Source organism: Echiichthys vipera, assembly GCF_963691815.1.
Source record: "Echiichthys vipera genome assembly, chromosome: 1".
NCBI lineage: Eukaryota > Metazoa > Chordata > Actinopteri > Perciformes > Trachinidae > Echiichthys > Echiichthys vipera.
The window spans coordinates 41761506-41771505 of NC_139826.1; the positions used below are offsets into that span (position 1 = coordinate 41761506).

At 54.7% G+C, this 10000-nt stretch overlaps 1 protein-coding gene across 1 annotated transcript in view; it reads left to right on the forward strand.

Moving 5' to 3' along the window:
- Positions 1–4744, forward strand: part of LOC310951101 (calcium and integrin-binding family member 2-like) — an 8854-nt gene extending 4110 nt beyond the window's left edge. The window contains exons 3-6 of the mRNA XM_083919190.1: positions 49–160; positions 1939–2086; positions 3749–3944; positions 4142–4744. Of these exons, the coding sequence (XP_083775316.1) occupies positions 49–160; positions 1939–2086; positions 3749–3944; positions 4142–4163 (478 nt within the window). The 3' untranslated portion in view covers positions 4164–4744. The remainder of the gene's footprint in view (positions 1–48; positions 161–1938; positions 2087–3748; positions 3945–4141) is intronic.
- Positions 4745–10000: the final 5256 nt, after the last annotated feature.

Genomic DNA, 10000 nt, shown 5'->3' on the forward strand with positions numbered 1-10000 from the left:
GCACCATGCTAACCCAGCACCATGCTAACCCAGGACTTCCTGTTGCAGGCTCCACGGCAGATACCGGGAGCTGGCTCCTCACTTAGTTCCTCTGGATTACACCAACAGCCCCGACATCAGGGTCCCTCTGACGCTCATCGTCACCATGCCGGAGCTCAAGGTGCCCCTCACCCACACCTGTACTACACCCGTCCACCTGTCCTCCACCTGTCCTACACCTGTCCTACACCTGTCCTACACCTGTCCTGCTGTCCTCCACTTGTCCACCTGTTCACCTGTCCTACACCTGTCCTCCTCCACCTGTTCACCTGTCCTCCTCCTGTCCTCCACCTGTCCTCCACCTGTCCTACACCTGTCCTCCACCTGTCCTCCACCTGTCCTCCACCTGTCCTTCTGTCCTACACCTGTCCTCCTGTCCTCCACCTGTCCTCCTCCACCTGTTCACCTGTCCTCCTCCTGTCCTCCACCTGTTCACCTGTCCTCCACCTGTCCTCCTCCACCTGTTCACCTGTCCTCCTCCTGTCCTCCACCTGTCCTCCTCCTGTCCTCCACCTGTTCACCTGTCCTCCTCCTGTCCTCCACCTGTCCTCCTCCTGTCCTCCACCTGTTCACATGTCCTACTCCTGTCCTCCTCCATCTGTCCTCCACCTGTCCTCCACCTGTTCTCCACCTGTCCTCCACCTGTCCTCCACCTGTCCTCCTGTCCTCCACCTGTTCTCCACCTCCTGTCCTCCTCCTGTCCACCTCCTGTCCTCCACCTGTCCTCCACCTGTCCACCTGTCCTCCACCTGTCCTCACCTGTCCTCCACCTGTCCTCCTGTCCTCCACCTGTCCTCCACCTGTTCACCTGTCCTACACCTGTCCTCCTCCTGTCCTCCACCTGTCCTCCTCCACCTGTTCACCTGTCCTACACCTGTCCTACACCTGTCCTCCTGTCCTCCACCTGTCCTCCACCTGTCCTTCTGTCCTACACCTGTCCTCCTCCACCTGTCCTCCACCTGTTCACCTGTCCTACACCTGTCCTCCTCCTGTCCTCCTCCACCTGTTCACCTGTCCTCCTCCTGTCCTCCTCCACCTGTCCTCCACCTGTTCTCCTCCTCCACCTGTCCTCCTGTCCTCCTCCTGTCCTCCACCTGTTCACCTGTCCTCCTGTCCTCCACCTGTTCTCCACCTCCTGTCCTCCATCTGTCCTCCACCTGTCCTCCTGTTCACCTGTCCTCCTCCTGTCCTCCTCCTGTCCTCCACCTGTTCTCCACCTGTCCTCCACCTGTCCTCCTGTCCTCCACCTGTTCTCCACCTCCTGTCCTCCACCTGTCCTCCACCTGTTCACCTGTCCTCCACCTGTTCTCCACCTCCTGTCCTCCATCTGTCCTCCACCTGTTCTCCACCTCCTGTCCTCCACCTGTTCACCTGTTCACCTGTCCTCCTCCTGTCCTCCACCTGTCCTCCTGTCCTCCACCTGTTCACCTGTCCTCCACCTGTCCTCCTCCTGTCCTCCTCCTGTCCTCCACCTGTCCTCCTCCTGTCCTCCTCCTGTCCTCCTGTCCTCCACCTGTTCACCTGTCCTCCACCTGTCCTCCTCCTGTCCTCCTCCTGTCCTCCACCTGTCCTCCACCTGTTCACCTGTCCTCCTCCTGTCCTCCACCTGTTCACCTCCTGTCCTCCACCTGTCCTCCGCCTGTTCACCTGTCCTCCACCTGTCCTCCACCTGTCCTCCACCTGTTCACCTGTCCTCCACCTGTCCTCCACCTGTCCTCCACCTGTCCTCCACCTGTTCACCTGTCCTCCACCTGTCCTCCACCTGTCCTCCTCCTGTCCTCCACCTGTCCTCCACCTGTTCACCTGTCCTCCACCTGTCCTCCACCTGTCCTCCGCCTGCCTCTGTGAGATGAACAGTGTCATCGGCGTGGGTGGAGTTAACGGCGTGTGTCCCGACAGGAGAACCCGTTCAGAGAGCGGATCGTGGAGACGTTCTCCGAGGACGCTCAGGGGAACCTCAGCTTCAACGACTTCGTCGACATGTTTTCTGCTCTCTGTGAAACGTCCCCGAGGGAACTCAAGACCATCTACGCCTTCAAGATCTACGGTGAGACGTCTGTCCTGGGGTCTGTCCTGGGGTCTGTCCTGGGGTCTGTCCCGGTGTGTGTCCCGGTGTCTGTCCTGGTGTCTGTCCTGGTGTGTGTCCCGGTGTCTGTCCCGGGGTCTGTCCCGGTGTCTGTCCTGGTGTCTGTCCCGGGGTCTGTCCTGGGGTCTGTCCTGGGGTCTGTCCCGGTGTCTGTCCCGGTGTCTGTCCTGGTGTCTGTCCCGGTGTGTGTCCTGGTGTCTGTCCTGGTGTCTGTCCTGGTGTCTGTCCCGGGGTCTGTCCCGGTGTCTGTCCTGGTGTCTGTCCTGGTGTGTGTCCTGGTGTGTGTCCTGGTGTGTGTCCCGGTGTCTGTCCCAGTGTCTGTCCTGGTGTGTGTCCTGGTGTCTGTCCTGGTGTCTGTCCCGGTGTGTGTCCCGGTGTCTGTCCCGGTGTGTGTCCTGGTGTGTGTCCCGGTGTGTGTCCCGGTGTGTGTCCCGGTGTGTGTCCCGGTGTCTGTCCTGGTGTCTGTCCCGGTGTCTGTCCTGGTCCCTGTCCCGGTGTGTGTCCTGGTGTGTGTCCCGGTGTGTCCCGGTGTCTGTCCTGGTGTCTGTCCTGGTGTCTGTCCTGGTGTGTGTCCTGGTGTGTGTCCCGGTGTCTGTCCCAGTGTCTGTCCTGGTGTCTGTCCCGGTGTGTGTCCTGGTGTCTGTCCCGGTGTGTGTCCTGGTGTCTGTCCCGGTGTGTGTCCTGGTGTGTGTCCTGGTGTGTGTCCTGGTGTCTGTCCCGGTGTCTGTCCTGGTGTCTGTCCTGGTGTGTGTCCTGGTGTGTGTCCCGGTGTCTGTCCCAGTGTCTGTCCTGGTGTCTGTCCCGGTGTGTGTCCTGGTGTCTGTCCCGGTGTGTGTCCTGGTGTGTGTCCCGGTGTGTGTCCCGGTGTCTGTCCTGGTGTCTGTCCCGGTGTCTGTCCTGGTGTCTGTCCCAGTGTGTGTCCCGGTGTGTGTCCTGGTGTCTGTCCTGGTGTCTGTCCCGGTGTTTGTCCTGGTGTCTGTCCTGGTGTCTGTCCTGGTGTGTGTCCTGGTGTGTGTCCTGGGGTCTGTCCTGGTGTCTGTCCTGGTGTCTGTCCCGCTGTGTGTCCCGCTGTGTGTCCCGCTGTGTGTCCCGGTGTGTGTCCCGGTGTTTGTTCCGGTGTGTGTCCCGGTGCGTGTCCCGGTGTCTGTCCCGGTGTGTGTCCCGATGTCTGTCCCGGTGTGTGTCCCGGTGTCTGTCCCGGTGTGTGTCCCGGTGTGTGTCCCGATGTCTGTCCCGGTGTGTGTCCCGGTGTGTGTCCCGGTGTCTGTCCCGGTGTGTGTCCCGGTGTGTGTCCCGGTGTGTGTCCCGGTGTCTGTCCCGGTGTGTGTCCCGGTGTGTGTCCTGGTGTGTGTCCTGGTGTGTGTCCTGGTGTGTGTCCCGATGTCTGTCCCGGTGTGTGTCCCGGTGTGTGTCCCGGTGTCTGTCCCGGTGTGTGTCCCGGTGTGTGTCCCGGTGTGTGTCCCGGTGTCTGTCCCGGTGTCTGTCCTGGTGTGTGTCCTGGTGTGTGTCCCGGTGTCTGTCCCGGTGTCTGTCCTGGTGTGTGTCCCGGTGTGTGTCCCGGTGTGTGTCCTGGTGTGTGTCCCGGTGTGTGTCCCGGTGTGTGATCCTCTGGTTGTGGTCCAGACTTTAACAGGGACGACTTCATCTGTAAGGAGGACCTGAGGCAGACCCTGAACCAGCTGACCAAAGGAGAGCTGAGCCCGGAGGAGGTGACGCTGGTGTGCGACAAGTCCATGGAGGAGGCCGACCTCGACGGGGACCGCAAGCTCTCCTTCTCCGACTTTGAGAACATGGTGTCCAAGGCCCCGGACTTCCTCAGGTACCACCCTCTTCTCCTGCTCCTCTCTTCTGCTGCGTTTACTCAGCGACCTGTTCTCAGAGATCCAGGACGTCAGGACGCCCTCAGACGTGACCCCCTCACCTTCACTGCCCCCGTCCTGCAGCGGTCCCTCCTGACTTCCTGTTCCACTCTTTCTTTCCTCTCATTAACGTCCTCCTGTCTTCCTGTCTCCGCAGTAACTTCCACGTACGGATCTGACCGTGGGTCAGCGGAGGAGCTGCCCCTCCCCCCGCCTCAGTGCCTGTCCCTCCTCTCCGCGGACCCTCACGCGCAGAACCGCATGAAGACGTTCTCTGCAGAGCTGCGGAGGACGAGGAGCGACGAAACCACGCCGGGGCTACTTTTCTACGGAGCGTCCTGTGGACACGGGGGACGCTGCAGAGTCAGAAGGGCTACGACTCCAGGGCTCTGCAGAGACCAGGTCCACGGGGTGGTCCTGGTCCAGCAGCACAGTTTAAAGGGCAAACAGTGAAGAGCTATGCAACGGGTGTCCACGCCGTGTCCACGCCGTGTCCATGCCGTGTCCACGCCGTGTCCACGCCGTGTCCACGCCGTGTGCATGCTGTAGCTGCTTGTAGCGCGGTCGTTCCGCTGTGGTGGTGTAGACGCGTCTGGTGCATAATGACAATCACAGTAACTGTAGTTCACTTCAGGAAGGGCTCCGTCACCTCACTGGGACCTCGGGCGCTGCTCTAACCCTTTCCTGCCGCACACACACACGTAGAGAGGTAGAGGAACAGCTTTCGCTCATTAAAGAAACATTAAATAAATAATTAAATAAAGGGTTTTGTTGTTGCTCCGTGAAGCTTCTTCTGGGTTCGACACAGAAAACACAAAACACACGTTTCCTCTCCTGATTTTCTCAGTTCAGCAAAAGTTCATTTAAATGTTCTGGTTTTATGTGAAGACGCCAAAGACCTGACCTCTGACCTCTGACCCTGACCCTGACCCTGACCTCTGACCCTGACCCTGACCTCTGACCCTAACACTCCCCCTGACCCTGACGGACAGGCCTGGAGGGTTCAGGTCCAGGGTTCAGGGTTCAGGGTTCAGGTCCAGGGTTCAGGTCCAGGGTTCAGGTCCAAGCCTGGTTCGGACAGGAGTGGTTTCATGTGGGGACGTGGGCCGAGGTCATTTTAACCAGAGGTTTCAGGTCTGATGCTCCAGGAAGGGGCACGGTGGTGCAGTGGCGAGCACTCCCCCCCCCCCCCCCCCCGTGTCTGCGTCCGTGTCTCTCGGGTTCTCCGGTTTCCTCCCGAAGTCCAAAGACGTGCAGGTGTTGGGTTCATTGAAGACTCGCCTCAGGCCCAGCAGGGTTCAGCTCCAGCCCCCCCCTCCGTTTGTGTTTACACGTGTTTTTAAACGCGGAGGATCCTTTTCATTGAATCCAGTCCGTCCTTTAGTTTCCTGGTGACGTCGTTTTGTGATATTCGGCGGCAGGAGACGGGAGGAACCCCTCCAGACGTCCTGAGGTGAGACCGCTTTACCCCACGTCCACACGTCAAACGGATCCTGACCCAGGACTTAAAACACAAAGTGACCCCACTGACGCTTCTCTGCACCGATAAACTACGTTATTAGAAATGACACCTTCACTTTCATGAATGAGTCCAAACAAACAAACAAAGGCTGTAAAACAGACGTTACATCAAGAACAGACTCAAGTTCATGTGATGTCGTTTTTTTTGTTGCATCTGAAGTGCAGAAAACATTTTAAACAGTAATAAATAATAAATATAAATAATAATTAATAAGAGACAGGAGGTCCGGACACGTTCACACAGCTGAGCCTGAAACAAAGGTCACGTCCTCATCTGTGAAACTCTGAAAGTGTCGACGGCTGGAATCGAACCTGTGTCGCCTCTGAACACGGTGAAAGGAGGTCCAGGTGGAGGTGAAGGGTCCCGGCGTGTTTCCTGTTCATGGAGCCGCTGCAGGACGTGGGACACCAGCACCAAACCATGGTTTCAGAGTCTGAATGAGGCAGGTTCACCTGGACTCACCTGGACTCACCCGGGCTCACCTGGGCTCACCTGGACTCACCCTGACTCACCTGGACTCACCCGGGCTCACCTGGACTCACCTGGGCTCACCTGGACTCACCTGGGCTCACCTGGACTCACCTGGGCTCACCTGCACTCACCTGGACTCACCTGGGCTCACCTGGACTCACCTGGGCTCACCTGGACTCACCTGGGCTCACCTGGACTCACCTGGGCTCACTCAGACTCACCTGGACTCACCTGGGCTCACCCTGACTCACCTTGACTCACCTGGACTCACCTGGACTCACCTAGACTCACCTTGACTCACCTGGATTCACCTGGACTCACCTGGACTCACCCTGACTCACCTGGGCTCACCTGGACTCACTCAGACTCACCTGGACTCACCCTGACTCACCCGGACTCACCTGGGCTCACCTGGGCTAACTCAGACTCACCTGGACTCACCTGGGCTCACCCTGACTCACCTGGACTCACCTGGACTCACCTGGACTCACCGGGACTCACCTGGACTCACCTGGACTCACCCTGACTCACCTGGACTCACCTGGACTCACCCGGGCTCACCCTGACTCACCTGGGCTCACTCAGACTCACCTGGACTCACCTGGGCTCACCTGGGCTCACCCTGACTCACCTGGGCTCACCTGGACTCACCTGGACTCACCCTGACTCACCTGGACTCACCCTGACTCACCTGGACTCACCTGGACTCACCTGGACTCACCCTGACTCACCTGGACTCACCTGGACTCACCCTGACTCACCCTGACTCACCTGGACTCACCTGGGCTCACCTGGACTCACTCAGACTCACTCAGACTCACCTGGACTCACCTGGGCTCACCCGGGCTCACCCGGACTCACCTGGACTCACCTGGGCTCACCTGGACTCACCTGGACTCACCCTGACTCACCTGGACTCACCCTGACTCACCTGGACTCACCCTGACTCACCTGGACTCACCTGGACTCACCCTGACTCACCTGGACTCACCTGGGCTCACCTGGACTCACTCAGACTCACTCAGACTCACCTGGACTCACCTGGACTCACCCGGGCTCACCCTGACTCACCCGGACTCACCTGGACTCACCTGGGCTCACCCGGGCTCACCCTGACTCACCCGGACTCACCTGGACCCTCCTGGACTCACCTGGACCCTCCTGGTCTCACCTGGACTCACCTGGACTCACCTGGACTCACCCTGACTCACCTGGACTCACCTGGACTCACCTGGGCTCACCTGGACTCACCTGGACTCACCTGGACTCACCTGGTTGGGCGACGCTGGACTCACCTGGACTCACCTGGACTCACCCTGACTCACCCTGACTCACCTGGACTCACCTGGACTCACCTGGACTCACCTGGACTCACCCTGACTCACCCTGACTCACCTGGACTCACCTGGACTCACCTGGACTCACCTGGACTCACCCTGACTCACCCTGACTCACCTGGACTCACCTGGACTCACCCTGACTCACCCTGACTCACCCTGACTCACCTGGACTCACCTGCACTCACCTGGACTCACCCTGACTCACCTGGACTCACCCTGACTCACCTGGGCTCACCTGGACTCACCTGGTTGGGCGACGCTGGACTCACCTGGACTCACCTGGACTCACCTGGGCTCACCTGGACTCACCTGGACTCACCCTGACTCACCTGGACTCACCTGGACTCACCTGGACTCACCTGGACTCACCCTGACTCACCCTGACTCACCTGGACTCACCTGGACTCACCTGGGCTCACCTGGACTCACCTGGACTCACCTGGACTCACCTGGACTCACCCTGACTCACCTGGACTCACCTGGACTCACCTGGACTCACCTGGACTCACCTGGACTCACCTGGACTCACCTGGTTGGGCGACGCTGGACGATCCAGAGGGTGGAAGTTGGAATCAATCAGAATCTGTTTAAAGTGATTGAACTGAACACAAGTTCAGTCTGCAGGAAATGAAACACTGAATAACACAGAAGAAGAAGAAGAAGAAGAAGAAGAAGAAGACAGGAAACAGGAAACAGGAAACAGGAAACAGCTCCTCTCTCTGAAGAGTTTCTCACAGTGACGCCTGGAGGCCGGAGGAGGAACTGCACAAATACATGGATTCATAAATAATTTAATAAATACATGAATAAATAAAACATTTAATAAATACATGAATAAATAAAATATTTAATAAATACATGAATAAATAAAACATTTAATAAATACATGAATAAATAAAATATTTAATAAATACATGAATAAATAAAATATTTAATAAATACATGAATAAATAAAATATTTAATAAATACATGAATAAATAAAACATTTAATAAATACATGAATAAATAAAATATTTAATAAATACATGAATAAATAAAATATTTAATAAATACATGAATAAATAAAATATTTAATAAATACATGAATAAATAAAATATTTAATAAATACATGAATAAATGAATAAACAATTTAAAGAATAAATATATACATGAATCAATAAATCAATCATTAAACAAATAAATAAATAATTAAATAAATATTTGAATAAATAAATAAAGCATCAGTTTAATAAATCATTAATTATCACAAGAGATTAAAAAAACACATTAAAAAACAGCTCATCAGTGAAACGTGTTCAGAACAGACTTTATAATTATGACATCATTATTTAATAAGACTCTTAACTATATAATGATTATTAATAATAATAATTATAATAATAATAATAATCATTAATATTTCTACAGTCTTTGGTCTGAAGGCTCTGAACCCTGGACCAAGATGGCAGCGGATCAGACGCTGCTCCATGTTTCCGGTTCCGTGTGTCTCTGTAAATACGACACTTCCGCCGCTCGGGACCACGTGGTTCCATGGTGTAATGGTTAGCACTCTGGACTCTGAATCCAGCGATCCGAGTTCAAATCTCGGTGGAACCTGAACTTTAATGTTTTAGTTCAGATCTGAGACCAGGGTCCAGACCACCACAGAGACCAGGGTCCACCAGAGACCAGGGTCCAGACCACCACAGAGACCAGGGTCCAGACCACCACAGAGACCGGAGTCCCGCCTGCAGCCACCAGAGGGAGCTGCAGTCCACCAGAGACCAGGGTCCAGCTGAGACGAGTAAAGGAGACGTTTGAAACAAAGACGTCCCGTTTAATTCACCACCACAGAAGAAGAAGACGACCTCTGACCCGCGTGTGTTTCATATCAGAGGTGTTCGACGACGAGACGCTCCAATAAAGAGTTTCCAGAGACTCTGACTTTACTGAGGAGGGGAGAGCCGGGTCACAGAGGACGCCTAGGCTCCTAGAGTTCACCTTAACACACGTTTATGCTCCTAGAGTTCACCTTAACACACGTTTATGCTCCTAGAGTTCACTTTAACACACGTTTATGCTCATAGAGGACACTTTAGCACACGTTTATGCTCCTAGAGTTCACTTTAGCACACGTTTATGCTCCTAGAGGACACTTTAACACACGTTTATGCTCCTAGAGGACACTTTAGCACACGTTTATGCTCCTAGAGGACACTTTAACACACGTTTATGCTCCTAGAGGACACTTTAACACACGTTTATGCTCCTAGAGGACACTTTAACACACGTTTATGCTCCTAGAGTTCACCTTAACACACGTTTATGCTCCTAGAGGAAACTTTAGCACACGTTTATGCTCCTAGAGGACACTTTAACACACGTTTATGCTCCTAGAGAACACTTTAACACACGTTTATGCTCCTAGAGGACACTTTAACACACGTTTATGCTCCTAGAGGACACTTTAGCACACGTTTATGCTCCTAGAGGACACTTTAACACACGTTTATGCTCCTAGAGGACACTTTAACACACGTTTATGCTCCTAGAGGACACTTTAACACACGTTTATGCTCCTAGAGGACACTTTAACACACGTTTATGCTCCTAGAGGACACTTTAAAACACGTTTATGCTCCTAGAGGACACTTTAGCACACGTTTATGCTCCTAGAGGACACTTTAACACACGTTTATGCT